The following is a 17115-nucleotide window of genomic DNA, read 5'->3' as shown; positions in this document are numbered from 1 at the left end:
GGTTTATAAGTGCTTGGTTATACAAAGTTACTGGTGTACATGTCTCTAAATAAGGTGATATCCTTCCGTTAATGCCGGAGGAGAGGACTTCAAGCTATTATACTTGGTCATTTCAAGACGTCTCCGGGATCTTCTCATCTAACATCCTCGCCATCTCCGCCTCCTCATCCTCCCCTTCCTTCGAATCCCGAATCCCATTCTTATTCCCATTGCCCACACCCATCCTCCCAAGCTCCTCCCTCACATCACTCCTGCTAATAACGCCCTTCTCACCCCACCTCTCTACTTCCCTCCTAACAATACCCTCCAAACTCCCCATCCCCACAGCCAGAAACCCCAACTCCTCCCTCTCACAATCAAAAACCTCCCACCACTCGACATCGGGCAGTTTAATCCCGCTATCTTTCGCTGCCAAATAGATCGCAGCAGTGGCCAAACTAGCAGGCTGGTGAGTCAAATACAGCATCTGCGGACTAAGGAGCGCGGTATTGAGATATTCTATCGTGCGTTTCGCAACTTCTTTCCCTAGCCCCTTGCGTATGGACGAAGAGAATACATCAAGCGTTTGGAGATAGGTGATCGCGAGGGGATGTGGGAGGGCGACATGTGTGTTGAAACCTAGGGCGTTGAGGATTTGGCCTTCGATGTGGAGAAGCCGGTTGCGGAATGTTATGTATCTGGTTTCGGAGAGGTAGTAGGATTCTGGATTCGGTGGTTTTGCTGTCTTGAGGGACTCGGGTTTTGAATTTAATGGGGAAGATGGGGAGAGGAGGTAGGCGTAAACGTTTGTTATGCTGCGGAGGGAGCGGGGCGAGGCGGATATTTTGGCGGTTAGGTAGATTATTGATGCTGAGACGTCCTGCATTGAAAATTTAGCGGGGACACTTCTAGAGGTTTAATGGGAGGGGGAAATACGCTGAATTCATGGTTCATAAAACCATCCACGAGCCAGTACCTGAAGAGGAGGACGTTGGCTTGCGCTGTTATATCCTGGCCGAGGCGCAAAAGCAGGCCCGCAGCTTGTGTAAGGCGGGCCGTGTAGAAGCGAATGCCATCTTGGATCTCAATTGGAAGAGAATTATCTGAAGTTTTTTGGTATAGCTGCTCTGCTGTTGCTAGAGGGTTGGAAAGATGGGCCATGGTTGGCAATGGAACTGGATTGACGTGTGCTCAGGCTTGTAGACTCGAGATCTGGAGAAGGTTGGCATTGAAAGTGGCCCGTGCACGTCAAGATTGTCAGCCCTGTCAGCCTTGTCGCGCCCCTGTCAATCGTGAGAATGAATAGCTCCTATATTATTACCTAGATATTTGAATCATATAGAAGAGCATGAAGAATCCAATTTAGGAGGAAGCTTTTCTATTAAAAAGAAGATCCTATCATCTCCTACGGGTATCACCACATATTCTCACAGTTAGGGACCATCTAATCTTACAACCACGACACATATTCTCCCTTTTGATGTCAAAATGTAAGACGTAAGGCATTATCCATTCTTAACTCCCCGAAATGTCACGCCCAAATTTCTCAGAAAATGTCAACCTTTAATACCGCCGATTATCTCTCGAATCTCTCATATCGTTCCTGTAGCTATCATATCTCTCCGATCCTCGACCATAACCACCTCGGCCCTGGTATCCTCTACCACCACGAGGACCGCCGCCCCGAGGGCCATCACGCATTGGGGGCCTAATACCAGGGAAGATCTCTGGACCACGATCAACCACGACTTCACCATCCTCGAAAGTGTATCGATTGATGTCACCACCCGTTCTATTGCTAACATATTCCTTGGACGTGGCGTGGTCAATGTTATCAAGTCGTTTGTCGGCAAGGGCTTTATCGACAGGCTTCCAGTACAATGCGGGCTTTGCTGTGGTGCAGTTGAACAGCTGGTCAAGTCTCGAAAGGTTGGTTGCCGTTCTTTGTCCTCGAATCTGTGCTGCTCGTGGGCCAGATGGAGCGCCTTCAACGCCTCGGGGTTGGGTAGGCGTTGGAGGCGGTTGAAGTGCATTTGAAGCTTTTCTGGTAGGCTCTCCATGAGGGGCGGCGCCTGCTTCCTGGAGCACTGTGGTTACATTGCGATCTTCACCCACATCATAGTAGACTTCCCACTTTTTGGCCATCGCACGTCCTCCAGGAATTTCATTTTCCGTTTGGATCCATTCCTCTACCTTGTCGACAGGAATAAAGTCAGCCCAGAGTGGTTTTCGAGTGCGCTCATCAGGCCAGATACGATCGTGGATAACGGACCGTACACGGGAAGCAGCAGATACACTCGTAAAGTGGATAAATGCGTGGGTACGAATTGGGTCGAGATAAAAGTTGACGATTACGTCGGGGTCTGGATCTCTACCGGGAGGTGCTGCAAGAGTTGCAAGATGGTTTTTGAGCTGACCAGGGTTAAGGGGTCGCATGAAATCGCGAATGTATAGAGCGGCCGTTGCTGGGTGTATTGCTGGCGAGATGACATGATCCGGTTCGGTCTCTACTGCATCCGGGGCAGAGTCTCGTGGTGTTGGCTTTTCCAAAGGCGGCGACGGATTTTGCGTAGAGAATAAATCTTTATATTTCGAATTTCGTGGTCGTGAAGGAGATTCCTCGTGCAGAATGACATATGCGTCTTTCGGTTTCTCGTCAACCACCATATGATCCCCAGAAACCTGGCCGGCTCTAGATTCTCGCCTGGGAGAAGATTCGATGGGTGCATCCTCCATCGCAACATCGTTGACCTCAGGGGCGCGTTCGGCAACATCAGTAGATGAAGCTACCTCCCCAGCACCCGCTTCCGATTCCCTATCATTCGCTGCATTTTGCGCCTCAGCTTCTACAGCTCCTCTACTTGACGTAGATATACCTGTGCTTTCCTGCGCCTCGACCTGGCGCACTCGTTTCCGTGGAAGATCGGTATCGGTAGGAGGAGGGCTTTGAGACCGCCGCTTGCGCTTGTTTCCATCTTCGAGAGGCTCCTCTGGGCGGGCCAGAGGAAGACCATTTGTTTGCGCCGAAGACTCAGTGACGCTTGGGGATGGCGCTGGAAGATCCTCTGTCTGCGCCTCGCCAGCAGGAAGGTCTTGGGGAATAGGAGACGGAGCCTTGGCCGCAGCAGGCTCGGTTTTGGGTTCTGAAGGACTTCGGCGTGGCGCATCGGATGGTATGTCTATCTTCTGGTCGGAGGACGGTTGTATAGGGGAGATGGTGTCAGGAGAGGTCGCAGAGTTGGCATCTTGCTTTGCGACGTCACCCTGAACGGTCGCCTCACTTTCTGAGCCATCCTCGGTTTCTGCAGCCGTCAATCGGGCGACGAGAGCTGGCTTGAGACCAGTCTGGGGGAGGCCGCGCTTCTTGAGCTCGGCCTTGAGGTCTACGACCTTCAGCTTGTTCCAGTCAGTCATGGCGGGTGTTGGGGAGAGAAATGGAGTAAAAGCGCATTGTTCTAGAAGACGCGGGACGTTGGATGAGGCGGAAGTTAAATCAGTCGAGTCGAGTCGCGCTTTGTGCTTTGACGGATGGCGGCAGACAATTTCCAAACGCGTCACAGCTCGAGTTGCACCTTAAATCTAAGGCGGAAAGTCTAAGGTTGTACAGTACTTACGAAATTATATTGATCCAGAGGCCGCTGGTAAATGTACATACTTCGTACTTCGTATCCCCATTTATAGAGTTGTTGAAGTACACATTATGAGATGACATTGATCGCAAATTTCCCAGACTCAACGAACAGGAAGGTTTTCCTCCATGCGCAAGTGGCCACTTTGTTATTCCTAATAGCTAAGTGGAAAAGCTTGGATCGTAGCTAGGTTGTGGAGAGCGGCAGGCCACGAGTACTGGCTTGATTTTCCTCTTTTTGTTTGAACGAAAGATACCTTAGGTTGAAAATCCCAGTCACGCTAACTCATCGTTCATTGGCCTCGTCTCTTGTGCTTCGCTGTTTGCTTGCTATCTCCTGGTCGCAATGATTGTTGGCCAATGTTGGCGACATGCTCCAACTATGTGCAACGAGCTATAATGCAGGTATCTCAGGGATGCAAAAATATCTACGTTACACGAGAAACATTCACAGATTGTATCCTTGCTATTTTATCAAAGATATAGCGGTAGGGCTGATGGGAATCTAGAATTATATGCATGCACTACAAGGAACCCTTTTCATCCGCCAGTCCTAAGCCCCATTGGATCAGCAGCCATGTTTCTTCCCGCCTCCCCTTGAAAATATCATATTTTGGATAGCATCATGATATCAATCCTATCATCTTTAGATATTCCAAAAAGGCATAACGTCATTCTTGGCTCTGGTCAGTTAGGTCGTGTTGACCGTGAAAGTATATTGTTATCCTGACAAAACAACATGCATGGGCTTAGTGACTTCAGAGAATCGGGATGCTACTTGAAATAGGCTATAGTATAAGACGGCAACAATTCAGGCTAGATATCTATGCTGCAGAAATCCCTCGAGTAAAGGAGAATAGCTAGACTAAGCTTAGCGCCGACGTAATAGAGAGGCAATAAGGTAGATGAGCCAAACAACCAGCAGATAGCTACCGTACCTTATACAAACCCACTGATTGCCTACTCGGGAGTGGAAACTCGATGTAGAGTCTCCATCGGGAAAAGCAGGCTGGTCACGTGCAGAGGCTACCTCGGCTGGAAGAATGTGGGGGGCGACGGGTAATGGCCGATAATTGAAGCTTCGTCCGGAATATCATCACTGCTTATATTCCTCACTCAGCCTTCGTCCATAGTCCCAAAGGCACCATGTCTGGCCTTCGCATTCTCGTCCCTGTGAAAAGGGTAATTGACTATGCGGTAAGTTTCATCACCTTCGAGCTCTAGCAAATTTCATCCATAACCCGTCACCGCTCCCTGAGTCTCCCGATTATTTATTCCAGAAATCAGAACTGATGTAACCCAGGTCAAACCCCGAGTCAACAAAGCCCAAACGGCGGTCGAAACCGCGGGCGTAAAACATAGCATGAACCCCTTCGACGAGCTCTCCATCGAGGAATCCGTCCGCATCCGCGAGCGCAAATCCCACCCCCAAGGCGTTGCCGACATCATCGCCTTCACAGCAGGGCCGCCTAAATCTGCGGATATCCTCCGCACAGCCATGGCCATGGGCGCAGACCGCTCAATCCATGTGGAGACCAAAGATGGCGAGGAAATCGAACCTCTCGGGATAGCGAAGCTGCTGAAAGCCGTGGTCGAGAAGGAGAAGATTGATCTGGTTGTGTTGGGTAAACAGAGCATTGATGATGATTCAGGGCAGACTGGACAGATGCTCGCTGGACTTTTGGGATGGTCGCAAGCCACGCAGGCCAGCAAGGTTAGCTTTGAGGGGGATAAGGGTGTTATTGTTGATGGGGAGGTCGATGGGGGCGTGCAGAAGGTAAAGGGAACGCTTCCGATGATTATCACGACGGATCTGAGGCTCAATGAGCCGCGGTATGCGAGTCTCCCGAATATTATGAAGGCGAAGAAGAAGAAGATTGAGAAGATTACCGCGGCGGACTTGGGGGTTGATGTGAGAAGTCGGCTGAAGACACTGAAGGTCACCGGTATGTTACCTCCTTGCGGATATGTGTGGTGTGCGGCTTTATTAAGAAGACCCGACTAACTGTTATATTTAGAACCTGCACCAAGACAAGGAGGCGGTAAGGTTGCGGATGTTGATGGTATGATCTCGAAATTAAAGGAGCTGGGTGCATTATAGATTAGCGACCTCGCAATGTAATTGTACAGGACGGGATCTTGGAGGCGTATCGATTTAGAATATATACCATATGAAGAGAAGAATTGTCTCTTAATACCACCTACACTTCAGGCCAAGCTTTGTACGCGGATTATAGAGTAAGTCTAAAATGTAGGGTAGTCCTATTACCACTAGTACGGTGCAGTGTCCAAGCAAATCCAATTGCAAATTGCAACCTCTTCGCCGATGTGAGTCATATCATATCATAGCTTTTAAGTTACTGCTCTAGCTAAAGAACTATCTGCTTGGAGGTTCGTTTTCTTTTAGCATCTGGACGATGCATCCATTGAATTGGTCGCTTTCCTGGTCTTCCTACACCAGATATATCGGTAGCGCACGGCTCTTGAGTGCTAAAATTGAGCTCCGAGGCCGGACATAACAATTGCAATGACATATTCTACATATTCTTGCGGAGAAGAAAAGATAGAACCATGAATAAATATACTTATTTATTCTAGCTTACTGAAACTATTCTAATAATTCAAATAATAATAATAAATAACCTCTTGTCAAAGGAACCTGAACCCAAACGCATAAATTTAACAATTTTCTCGCCCGCGATTTCCACACCGCCCCGCATCGCCCGCCCAGGAACGGATTGGTGCCAATCAGCCGCCGCAGCGCTATCGACAAGTAAAATTTAGTTCTTTACTACTCAACCCAACACAACACAACACAAGTCAGTCACACTTCCGGCTTCTTCCCTCTCCAACTCCAACTCCAACTCCAACTCCCATACACAAACACAAACACAACCACAAACAATTGCACGCTCTGGATTCCACGTTTATATTCACCTCTCCTCCCTTCTCCTACTTCTTCAGCAAAAGAGTCTTCTAGCCGCGCGTATGACAGGGCGCCCGTCGGTCTTCACCTCCCAGGTACGTTTGAATTTGCTCGCGCTATCGTCGGTCTCCAGATCCGGCCGCCACCAGACGGCGCCGCTCCCTCGGCCTGCTTGATTTATTGCCCCTCCACATCCTTCTTCCAAACATTTTCTACCATTACCATTGTAATTGCACACACCCTCCACTCGTTTTGTACATTGTGTGCTTCACTGCTCTACAATATCAGCTGCTAACGTGCAATCCACTAGGATTATATTTCAGGTTAGATCCTCAAATTCTTCTCGCGCGAAGGTATCCCTCACCGCCACATATACCTATTAACACTGGGACATACAGATCACATCTGGAAGGCCTCAGTGAACTGAAACAGCTCTCTACACCATACCAACATCTACCTATACACTTCCCCATCTCGAAATATAATCCAACATGTTTGCACGATTCGTGAAGCAGGGTGCTTTCCGCCCCTCAGAAAAAATATACACCCGCATGGCACATCAGACTCGATTCTTGGCAACCGTCGAGGGGAGTACTGGCCGTGCTATGCCAGTCAGCCGCCCCAGGGCTACACCTGTCGCCCATGATCGAGCGACTTTCACAATTAGGGTATGAGCACTGCGGTTTTGGCAATAGGAGGGCATTCGCTGATTTTTCAATATAGGATGGCCCCGTTTTCCACGGCAAATCTTTCGGTGCCCGGTCCAACATCTCCGGTGAAGCCGTCTTCACTACCTCCCTGGTCGGATACCCCGAATCTATGACTGATCCTTCCTACCGTGGACAAATCCTCGTCTTCACCCAACCCCTCATTGGAAATTATGGCGTCCCTTCTTCTGCTAGGGACGAGCATGGCCTTTTGAAATACTTCGAATCTCCCAACATTCAGTGTGTTGGTGTTGTGGTGGCGGACTATGCTGAGAAATACAGCCATTGGACCGCCGTGGAGAGCTTGAGCGATTGGTGTGCGCGGGAGGGTGTCCCAGCCATATCAGGCGTTGACACTCGTGCTATTGTCACCTATTTGCGGGAGGTTGGCTCGTCGTTGGCTCGAATCACGATTGGAGAGGAGTATGATGCAGACCAGGACGAGGCATTTATCGATCCAGAGCAGATCAACTTGGTCAAGAAGGTCAGCACCAAGGCGCCCTTCCACGTCAGCTCTTCAAATGGCGATATGCATGTTGCAGTCATCGATTGTGGTGTGAAGGAGAATATCCTGAGGAGTTTGGTTAACCGTGGTGCAAGCGCCACCGTTTTCCCATACGATTACCCCATCCACAAGGTTGCTCACCACTTTGACGGTGTCTTCATTTCCAACGGTCCTGGTGATCCCACTCACTGCCAAGAGACCGTGTATCATCTTACCCGGTTGATGGAGACTTCCCAAGTGCCTATTATGGGCATTTGCCTTGGTCATCAATTGGTTGCCCTTGCAACTGGTGCCCGGACGATCAAGCTTAAATACGGAAACCGTGCCCATAACATCCCAGCATTGGACTTGACCACTGGTCAATGCCACATTACCAGTCAAAACCATGGTTATGCTGTGGATACTCCTACCCTGCCTGACGAGTTCAAGGAGTATTTCGTCAATCTCAATGACGGTTCTAACGAAGGTATATTTCACTCCCCAACTACCTAGCACCTCCATTTCTAACATATATCAAAGGCATCATCCACAAGACCCGCCCTATATTCTCCACGCAATTCCACCCAGAAGCCAAGGGTGGCCCAATGGACTCTTCTTACCTGTTCGACATGTACATTGATAATGTGCAGCGGTATAAGAAGAACCAGGCCATTTACCCCGCTGGTGTAGGCAAAGACAACCGCCCCTCACCCCTCCTCGTAGACCTATTGTCCAAGGAGAGAGTGGGTGTTCATCCTGCCCAGCCCGCCGAGAACATTGCTGCTGCTGCTGTTGCCCAACAGGTTGCTGCTGCTGCTTAAAAAGTTGAATTGGTGAATGGGTTGTCTGGCGCTTCTGGCGTTGCTTTTAAATTAGCGGGTTGTTTTGTGAAGTTCAATGTAAAGAAAACCCATATCTAAAAACACATGGATATTTTGTCGAAATGTTGCTTATGCCATATGTTGCTTTATTTAACATGATCTATGAAATGAGTGTATTTGCCTCTTGACCCTTTTGAGTGTGCTATATTTTGGTCAACCACTTATTCACATCCGTCCAGGGACAACATCCCTTTCATGCTTTAAGCGGCGGTGACCTTTTTACTAGTGTTCACCTTCCCTTATATTTTTCCTTTGCTTGATTTCGATACCCCCTCCTTGGATGTAGCTTTGCGGGAGAAGGATCTTCGATTCTACTTTGTGGATGGCTTTTCCCTTTTCACATCCCCTCTATCCTCCTCCCATCCCTCATCCATAGACTCGTCCGCGCCACCAATGTCGACAAACATCTCCAACCACTATCAACGACAAGAAATAAGAACTCACAGGCAAACCCCCACATCCATAGAAGCGACAAGCGTTATTATAGAATGATAGAATCACAAATTATTCCCAGTCATGACTATTCATTGATAGTCACTTGGCTTAAAACGCTGTGGGTGGTTTATTCAAGTTGAGGATTCATTTAAACAGATGACCCTTTCAGTAAAATTGATGATCTTCCACCTCGCATCTTTGCAAATCCCAGTCTCGTATGATGCTTCCGCAGCCTCTCTTTGCATACTCCAATATCATACAACATTTTGAATCGTGGCCGTTATATCCCACACATCGGCAAGGCTCGGGTACTTATTACACAAGTGAGCTTAACCCCCCCCCCCCCACTTCTTGCGCTCATTAGATGCCTTAGACGTCCAGCGCCAAATGACTTATCGGCTGATTTTCCCTTTCGATTCAAGTAATAAATGTATATCTAATATTATGTCCAAGGATAATGCCATCAAATTGTGTTAGCCAGGCTAAATAGATATAGCGACGAGCCTTTGCAATGGTTAGCTAGGTACACTAGAATCAAACGGTTACATTTGACGACCAAACACAAAAAGCATAAATATCATGCTGAAGGAGGTTTCATAACATACCGATACATCTGTATACACATCCTCTGTCATGCAAGACACACAAACGCAAGGACCAGGCGGATAACAGGGGATCCAGACCGGCTTTGTGAAGAGATTGGCATCACCGCGGCACGTTCTGATACTCAACCGTTAGCGATAAGTCGACAGTTATGTATTAGGGCAACATACTTCCATTGTGTACGTGTTATTAGCTTCATACGCTCAGGGAGGATGGTCATAGAGAGGCAGAGGACGTCGTGGATATTGGCGAAGTAGAATAGGTTGTCTGTGTAGAGTATTTCGATTGCTTCGCTATAGCTGTTTTTGAAAACTTGGTTAGTTATTAAGGGATTGAGAAAGTAAATGCGCTTAGACAAAACAGGGTTGTTGCGAACACGGCAATCAGGGAGGGATGGTTCAAAGGAGAGCAAGGGAGGTTCTAGGAAGGAGGAAAAGGGCGATGAAAAGGAGAACAAACTCACATTACACGACAAGTCTGCAAAATAGCCAACAAATTAACTTGGCCCCATTGATCCGGAGCCCCCCGCTGCTTATTATTCGACGTCTTACACCCAGCTCGCTCGCAGGTGCGAATATCCGTGTGCTTGCATCGCGAATGGGTCATTTTCCTGTAAGCATCCTCAAACCTAATTTGCATGAGATATCCCCCGATAGTCTCGTGGTAGATTTGTTGACGGACTTCCCAGGGCAGAGCCATGAGTCTGCTATGGCCATCTTGTTCGTAGGTGACTTGGGGGTTTAGGATGAGTTGGCTAAGCTCCGGAGTTGTTGGTGGCTTAGGATTAGGAGACGTAGTTGTAGTTGTGCGAATCCGGAATCTATTTGCTGCGGAAGCTGAAATGGTCTTTAGCATAGATTTGAGTCGGGAGCCTTTATTATTCTCCTCAGCCACGGATTCTTCTTCATCCTCATGAAACTCTGGCACGCCGATGAGATCACGGCCAATAGTCAAATGTCTCGTAAAGCGTACCCCCTGTACGTCCTTATTATATCTCGGTCGCCGCCGTCGCCGTCGCGGCGCAATATTCTTTGGCGTCACAAGAGCGAACTTTCGTTCTTCATGCTCGAGTTCCATCTGGCGTAAAGTGCTAGAGCGATGACATTTGGTGGCAATTATCTCTTTCAACTTATACCAGCCCATTATAAGAAAAAGGAAGGCGGCAACTGTGATTCAAGCTACAACTAGAGCAGTCGTTATGATAACAAGCAAAATACTGCTGTTGTTTGGCAAATGGTGCTGCAGAGCGCAATTCTTGCGCTGTGTTGTGAGATAGAGGCAAACTGACGTGAAGAAGTGGAAGTGGAAGTGAAAATATTAGGAGACCGAAAACTGAGAAGGTCGGGTGTAGAGAAGGAGAAGAAGTAGCAAGAGGCGAAGACTCAACAGACGAAAGCTAACCACACTGTGGATATATTCACTGTTTACGCATCAAAAGTGAAAACAACTTGGCCTGGTCTCTAGTCTCGTGACTATCTGGACGTTGAAAGGTGATACTAAAGGTGATGTGAAGTCGCTTAACGAGGTTGAGTATAAAAGGGGCTCTGTGTCAACCAACAGAGTTTGTGATCATGCCGCTTACTGACTGGCAGATTTATAACCTACACCATAGTTTGGTAATTTCAATTAAAGAAAGGGAATTTGAGAATAGATATGGCCTAGATATTAAAGGAGAAAAGCGTTGTACTGTACTGGTCTGAATGAAAAGCAATTCTTAGCCGAAAACGATTAGGACTTGAGGTCCTGACCGCGGCCGAAAGCCTAAGACAAGTTGGAATAACAATTTTCCAGGATATCTTCCTTTAAGTGCATGGTCTAAATCCTTCAAGTAATTAAAGATTACAAAACAATATATTTATTAAATGTTATTATGTTGATAGATCTAGGCTTCGTGCAATTATTCTAGTAGCTTAACTATATAATCGGCTTCACATAACTACTTAATAGACCGCTTATTTTGATTATCCTAGCAAAACTACAGGCGGTGGGAAATTGCCTAGGCATAAACCCGGACACCTCCTATATAAGACAAAATAGACAAATATCCGCTACCGAAGTACAAGGGCGTGACACTTGGTCAAGTGGCTCGGGTCAAATTGTACTTCCGGGATCGCCAAGGACGATAGAAATTGAGGAAATAAAACAACAAAACAAAACGACAAAACAAAACGACAAAATATAACGACAAAACTCGACAAGAGATGTAGGCAATCGACCGGGCCGAACTCTTTTGCTACTTTGATACTTAATCCTAGGAATTAAATATTATTTTTGTCTCGTCTATATCTTTTGTTTTGACGCTTTTGTAAAGCGAAGGCTACAGTTAAGCGAGCGAGAGCCCCTTGAAGGCCATCCCGCTTGCCATGGCCGAGAAGAACATCGACGGGAATGTTACTTCGTACAGTGACTGTATATTCGCCGTTTACGCTGCGGATTCCAAACTAATATCTAAGAAGCGCAAAAAGGAGATTCAAACGAATCCTTAAGAAGCTTTGAATTATGGCAGTTGATTGGGGTGTTTCTGTGCTTGTGGCTGGAGAGTTCCCGGATCCTCAAAATTTTAGCCTGCGTCCTACTCCAGTTACGCCATCATCAGAGAATATTTTATATTTGGATTGGATTATATACCATTCCCAAAGCGCACCGTGGGGGATGTACAGACAGCCAATTTTGCACCGTGTCTATCAGCTCGACAGCGAAATTCGTGGCAGACTTCAACCAGCCCAGTCCACGAGCAATGGCAACCACTCTTCTTAACTCCTGGCTCCCGTTTCATCGCACCAAATATCGCCCTGGTGGCATCCCATACACATCAAAAACACTGCCATATAACACCAATCTCCAACTAAACCTCCTTAACAAAACCAACCTCGACAACTCTATCAGTTGGAACCCTCAAATTCGCAATCTTAGTGCGAGTATTCTCTCGAATCCACAGAAAAGCCGCGAGGGGAATTTTACGCAAAATTCTAGTCCCAGGTTTGATTTTCATCTGTTCTTTGCCGATAATATACAGGACTCTTTTGTTGAAGGCCTGGTCGAGTTTAGCTAGATCCACGGTCAGCTTTTCCTGCCTTCTCTGTGATTCCTTTTCTGCATCGGTAGGGGATGTTGAAGAGCCGGTGCTTGAGTGTTCTACGTTTGTGGTCTGACCAGGGGAAGTTGGCGAGGTGAAGTTAACTTGGCGTATAGGAACTGGTGCTGCCGATCTGGTCAGAAAATCACTGATTTGTTGGCAGATGAGAGAGGCGAGGTCAGGGCTGATGACTTCGTCCATGTAGCCATGGCGAACGATAAGGCGGTAACAATTTGGAATCGCGAGTCGGGACACAGTGTATCGGTCTTCTGGTGCTATAGATGGCGTCTCGAGTGGCCGAAGATGAAAGAACACCATTATCTCAGGAGCTGCCACGAGTTTACTCAGGAATTGAGTGAAGACGGTCGGCGTCGTTTCCCCCGCTTTATCAAAGAAGATCCCCAGGCCTTGGGTGGTGGTCAAAGTATCGCCACCGAAACTAGAAGTTAGTCGAAGAGAGCCGTTTTTATCTGATGTTACTAGATGGGTCGTCGGGAAACGGTCAGATGCCTCAGCTTGCCATTGCTGCTCCTTCCCAAATCGCCAGAGAATTAATATACCAGCCAGGACACTAGCGAGGGTTAAAGTAAACCATGCGCCCTCGGGCACCTTTTCAAGGGCCGAGGATAGGTAAAGGCCATCGAGACATGCAATGAGCAGCCATGGAAAGAAGACTAAGTATGGACTGAACCTCCACACGATCAAGGCTGTGAGCGATACCATGCAGGTGTCAAAGAATGTAACAAACATGACACAGACACTATATAGTTAACGCGTCAGTAAATGTCAAACGATACGTACTGGCAGTAGCGCCTACCCATATGCATTCCCGAGAGTTGTGGTCTAGAGTAGTTAGCGGAGGCTCTTATATTAGAGGACACATGGGGATGCACACATTTCGTGCGATAGCAGCAGCAAGAACAGTGCCAATCATGAGCAACCAGTTTATGAGAGGGACGTAAAGCTGTCCTTGGAAGGTCATGGAGGTATGAACAACTTTTATTTGCGGAAAGTACGAAAGTTTCATGACCTGAGACATGAGCTGGAAATAAATTAGCAAAGGTTCCCAGTTTAAAGGAGAAAAGCTTACCTGAAACGTTGCCGTTATAATTGCCTGTGAGGCTACAATCGCAGCCAATATAGCAATTATCAAGGATGGGTAGATCATCCCCGGAGGCACGGCGTTGTAAAACGGATTTGTATAGGCGCCTGGGTGGCGAGATATATATGCAGCTTGGCCAACATAGGCCAATAGTAGACATGGAAAAACAAGGCAGAACCAGCTGAGTTGGATGGCTCTGCGACTGAATGCCCCTAAGTCTGCGAAGAGAGCTTCGACCCCGGTGAAGGCTAAGAGAACGCCTCCTAACATTCTCCATCCCTCAGTCTTACGACGTACCATGAAATCTAAGAGTTGTTAGCTTGGGCTACCTCAGATATTTTCTATGCGACAGTTGGACGAGTATCGGTGGATTTGTTAAGGCAAAATACGGGGACTGCTAGACAAGACACACTCGAACGCTTCCCACAGACAAAATTCAGAAGAATGAGACGACGTACCAAAGGCGTATGCAGGGTTGAAGGCCTTGAGAACTGAGTGGTCGAATTTCACGAGGTTGTAGATACCGAAGCCAGCATTAAAACAAAGCCAAATTATGACAATTGGGGCAAATGATGATGCTAACTTGGTCGTACCAAATGGCTGAATCAAGAAGAGCAAAATAAGGATACCACACGTGGTTCCAGTAACGATTGCGCTGGTGATGTCGGGTTTGACGACGTCGAGTCCTTGAACAGCTCCTAGGACGGACTGGGCCGGGGTCAAGACCCCGTCAGCCATGACCATAGATACAGCAAGAACCCCGATAGTCTTGAGGAGACCTCTAGCAAAAGTACTTTGTTCAATCCCCGAGCGAACTTTTTGATTTGCGCGATAGAGATCCCCTGTTAGATGCCGCTCCATCTTGACAAGGGAAGCCTCGCGAGGGTCACGCTTCGTGATATTGGCCTATATTAAGAGAATGTTACTTAGAGTACGAGTAATTGCGCACCGATCGATGCACCTACGTATCTGGATAGAAGAGAGTAAGTGCTGAAGGTTCCACCTTCACCCTCGTTATCAGCATGTAATATGATGAGAGCATATTTCACCGTGACCATCATCGTCAAGGACCACTAGATAACTATCAGCGCACAAGCCTGCATGTAGAACAGTGTCTTTCATCCGAAATCATAGGTGTTCCCGAATTGCAAAGTACCTCTTCCGCAACACAGGAAAGAGTCGAGGGGTGATGGATAACTGCTTACAATAACTATGGATAATACTCCAATAAGGTCACGGTAAGATGGCTCAGTGCTAAAGGTAGATGAAAACACATAGAGCGGACTTGTTCCAATATCGCCGTAAATCACACCGACTGATTGGTAGGCTAGCCATACCAAGTACTTCCCTCTGAAAACCTTCGGGAGTGTAAGTGCAGTGGCCATGGGTGGGTGAGTAAGGCACGAAATACCTGTTTCTGTTTATAATCACCGGGTCTACGCAGGCCCGAGTCCTCGTCTTCAGCTCCTTGTCGTTCATGATCATTTGATCGGAGGCTGCGCCTATCGAAGGAGCGGGCTCGGAGAGGAAAGACGCCGCCGATGCCTGTGCTAGTACTTGCGCTTGATTTGGTTGGGGGAGTCGAGTCCGCGATTTTGATAGTAGTAGAGGCCATTTCATAGTCAGAGCAAACAGAAGGTTTGGTCAACTTAGAGTCAGGGATTGCTCTGCATTCTACGGAAGTAAAGAAGTAAAGAAGTAGAGGTGGGCGGGTGAGAGAAGATGCGAGATGCGAGAGCGCGACTCGTTCTACTACCCGTAGTGGTCCGCATAGAAGCAGAAGACTATAGGGTTTGGGGCTAATGGACCCTTCCTTCAAAGCGGCCAGGCAGCTGAAGGGAATTAGTCGCACGCCGTCAGCAACCACTGAACCCGTCTCCCGCAGATATCCGCCGGAGAGGAAACGGGCGTCAGCATCATCGTGGATTCGTGGTGTGATGGCACCACGATGGATCATGGCCTAACCGTCGCCGCCACCACGACTAGCCCAGCCCAAGCCACCCAAGCACCTTTTTCGTGCCATTGCCATTGTAACGATAAGCATGTGGAGGAGTAGGAGTGCCGACTGGCTGCTGGGGCAACACAGAAAGTGTAAATGCAAAAATATGGTTGGATTCCTGATCCTGGACCTCTGGACGCTTAGTACCTTGTACAGTACATGTACAGTACTGCACAGTACCTAGGAACTGTACCTTGGGTCTCTACCAGCTGAAGAATCACGTGTGGCGGTATTAAGTTGCAAACGGCGCCGGGACATGCGTGTTGTTTCCTTGTGCTTCGCGACTTAGGGACTTCCCAAGAGTTGTAGTGGTTTGGTGAGGTTGCCCTGGAATGTAAGCCGGATCGAGTCCGTTCGACTTGGCTGCTTCGCCAAAGCTTGGCTTCACGTTCTGGGAATATTCCGTGATCCCCGCCATAGCTGGAACCTTTAACATTACAGGATGCGCCGATGACACCCGGCACAATCGAATACTTCGTATTGGTGGGCGGAATATTTGTCGTCGACACTCGTAATGTGAAGCGATAATGGTACAAGTATATGATGATAAGGGAGGTTCCATTCGTCCCCTCCAGACCCCCGCGTTACGGCCAGAATGGAGCTGTCAAGGACTCAAAGGTTGATTCGTGGACTCGGCATGCTATCAGATAGGTTCGTATTCCCACATTGGCTGGACTTCTTCATCTTCTGCGAGGGTCAGGGTATATGCATATGCAGTTGCAGTTGCAACTGCAGGTAGCAAGCAGTGTTCTTGGCCTCCAATTGATCCTCGTATTTTTCGCTGAAGCGGAATATGTATAATGGTCAATAATATATGTTTACAGATACTGGTAAGAGTTGATCAATTCCAAGTTACCTATGTGTCCCACAGACTCAGAAAATTAATTCATATCACTTGTCACTAATCATTCAGGTCTTAGAAGTTGGTTTTATGATTTTGTAATTTCTACTCGTACAAAAGGCTTTGCCCCCCAAGCATACAACCTCCCAGGCGATGATAATTGTTTCGGGGCTGGCGGTTCGTCCCCAGTGCTCAAGCTGCGATTATGGAACCAGTCGCATAGTCCAGCGCAGTTTGCTGGAAGCGGAACCCAAGAACATACAGAACGCTCTTGGGCACCTCTTCCAGAAAACTGCGCAGGGCTACACCACTACTCCCACCAAAGCAACTTGGACCGGGGTGCCGCCCGCCCACAGGGCGCTGCCGACTTGTTGGAATATTAGCAAAGGCAATTGGAGTATTTGTAGAGGAGGCATACCTGTCGGAACCAAGCCACCAGACTCTCACCCCCCCC

General features: G+C 48.0%; 6 protein-coding genes across 6 annotated transcripts; 2 read left to right on the top strand and 4 right to left on the bottom strand.

The window, feature by feature from the left end:
* Positions 1 to 112: 112 nt before the first annotated feature.
* BP5553_09701 (Uncharacterized protein) lies at positions 113 to 1140 on the bottom strand (the record flags this gene model as incomplete). Its single annotated transcript, XM_032018324.1, has 2 exons — positions 113 to 859; positions 916 to 1140. The coding sequence occupies 2 exons, from the start codon at positions 1138 to 1140 to the stop codon at positions 113 to 115; spliced, it is 972 nt and encodes a 323-aa protein (XP_031865623.1).
* A 402-nt stretch (positions 1141 to 1542) lies between these two features.
* On the bottom strand, positions 1543 to 3393 carry BP5553_09700 (uncharacterized protein; the record flags this gene model as incomplete). The annotated part of the gene is made up of 1 exon (XM_032018323.1): positions 1543 to 3393. One exon carries the CDS (start codon positions 3391 to 3393, stop codon positions 1543 to 1545), a length of 1851 nt encoding a protein of 616 aa, XP_031865622.1.
* Positions 3394 to 4753: 1360 nt separating this feature from the next.
* On the top strand, positions 4754 to 5708 carry BP5553_09699 (Adenine nucleotide alpha hydrolases-like protein; the record flags this gene model as incomplete). The annotated part of the gene is made up of 3 exons (XM_032018322.1): positions 4754 to 4804; positions 4911 to 5553; positions 5626 to 5708. The coding sequence occupies 3 exons, from the start codon at positions 4754 to 4756 to the stop codon at positions 5706 to 5708; spliced, it is 777 nt and encodes a 258-aa protein (XP_031865621.1).
* A 1316-nt stretch (positions 5709 to 7024) lies between these two features.
* Positions 7025 to 8545, top strand: BP5553_09698 (Small subunit of carbamoyl phosphate synthase; the record flags this gene model as incomplete). The annotated part of the gene is made up of 3 exons (XM_032018321.1): positions 7025 to 7201; positions 7257 to 8211; positions 8265 to 8545. The coding sequence occupies 3 exons, from the start codon at positions 7025 to 7027 to the stop codon at positions 8543 to 8545; spliced, it is 1413 nt and encodes a 470-aa protein (XP_031865620.1).
* A 1557-nt stretch (positions 8546 to 10102) lies between these two features.
* On the bottom strand, positions 10103 to 10786 carry BP5553_09697 (uncharacterized protein; the record flags this gene model as incomplete). The annotated part of the gene is made up of 1 exon (XM_032018320.1): positions 10103 to 10786. The coding sequence occupies one exon, from the start codon at positions 10784 to 10786 to the stop codon at positions 10103 to 10105; it is 684 nt and encodes a 227-aa protein (XP_031865619.1).
* A 1702-nt stretch (positions 10787 to 12488) lies between these two features.
* Positions 12489 to 15778, bottom strand: BP5553_09696 (Uncharacterized protein; the record flags this gene model as incomplete). The annotated part of the gene is made up of 8 exons (XM_032018319.1): positions 12489 to 13479; positions 13537 to 13562; positions 13615 to 13761; positions 13810 to 14126; positions 14280 to 14727; positions 14787 to 14894; positions 15027 to 15179; positions 15233 to 15778. The coding sequence occupies 8 exons, from the start codon at positions 15776 to 15778 to the stop codon at positions 12489 to 12491; spliced, it is 2736 nt and encodes a 911-aa protein (XP_031865618.1).
* Positions 15779 to 17115: the final 1337 nt, after the last annotated feature.

Source organism: Venustampulla echinocandica, assembly GCF_003357145.1.
Source record: "Venustampulla echinocandica strain BP 5553 chromosome Unknown scaffold_11, whole genome shotgun sequence".
Taxonomy (NCBI): Eukaryota; Fungi; Ascomycota; class Leotiomycetes; order Helotiales; family Pleuroascaceae; genus Venustampulla; species Venustampulla echinocandica.
The sequence above is the reverse complement of the archived record's forward strand: the minus strand, read 5'-3'. Positions and strand labels throughout refer to the sequence as shown.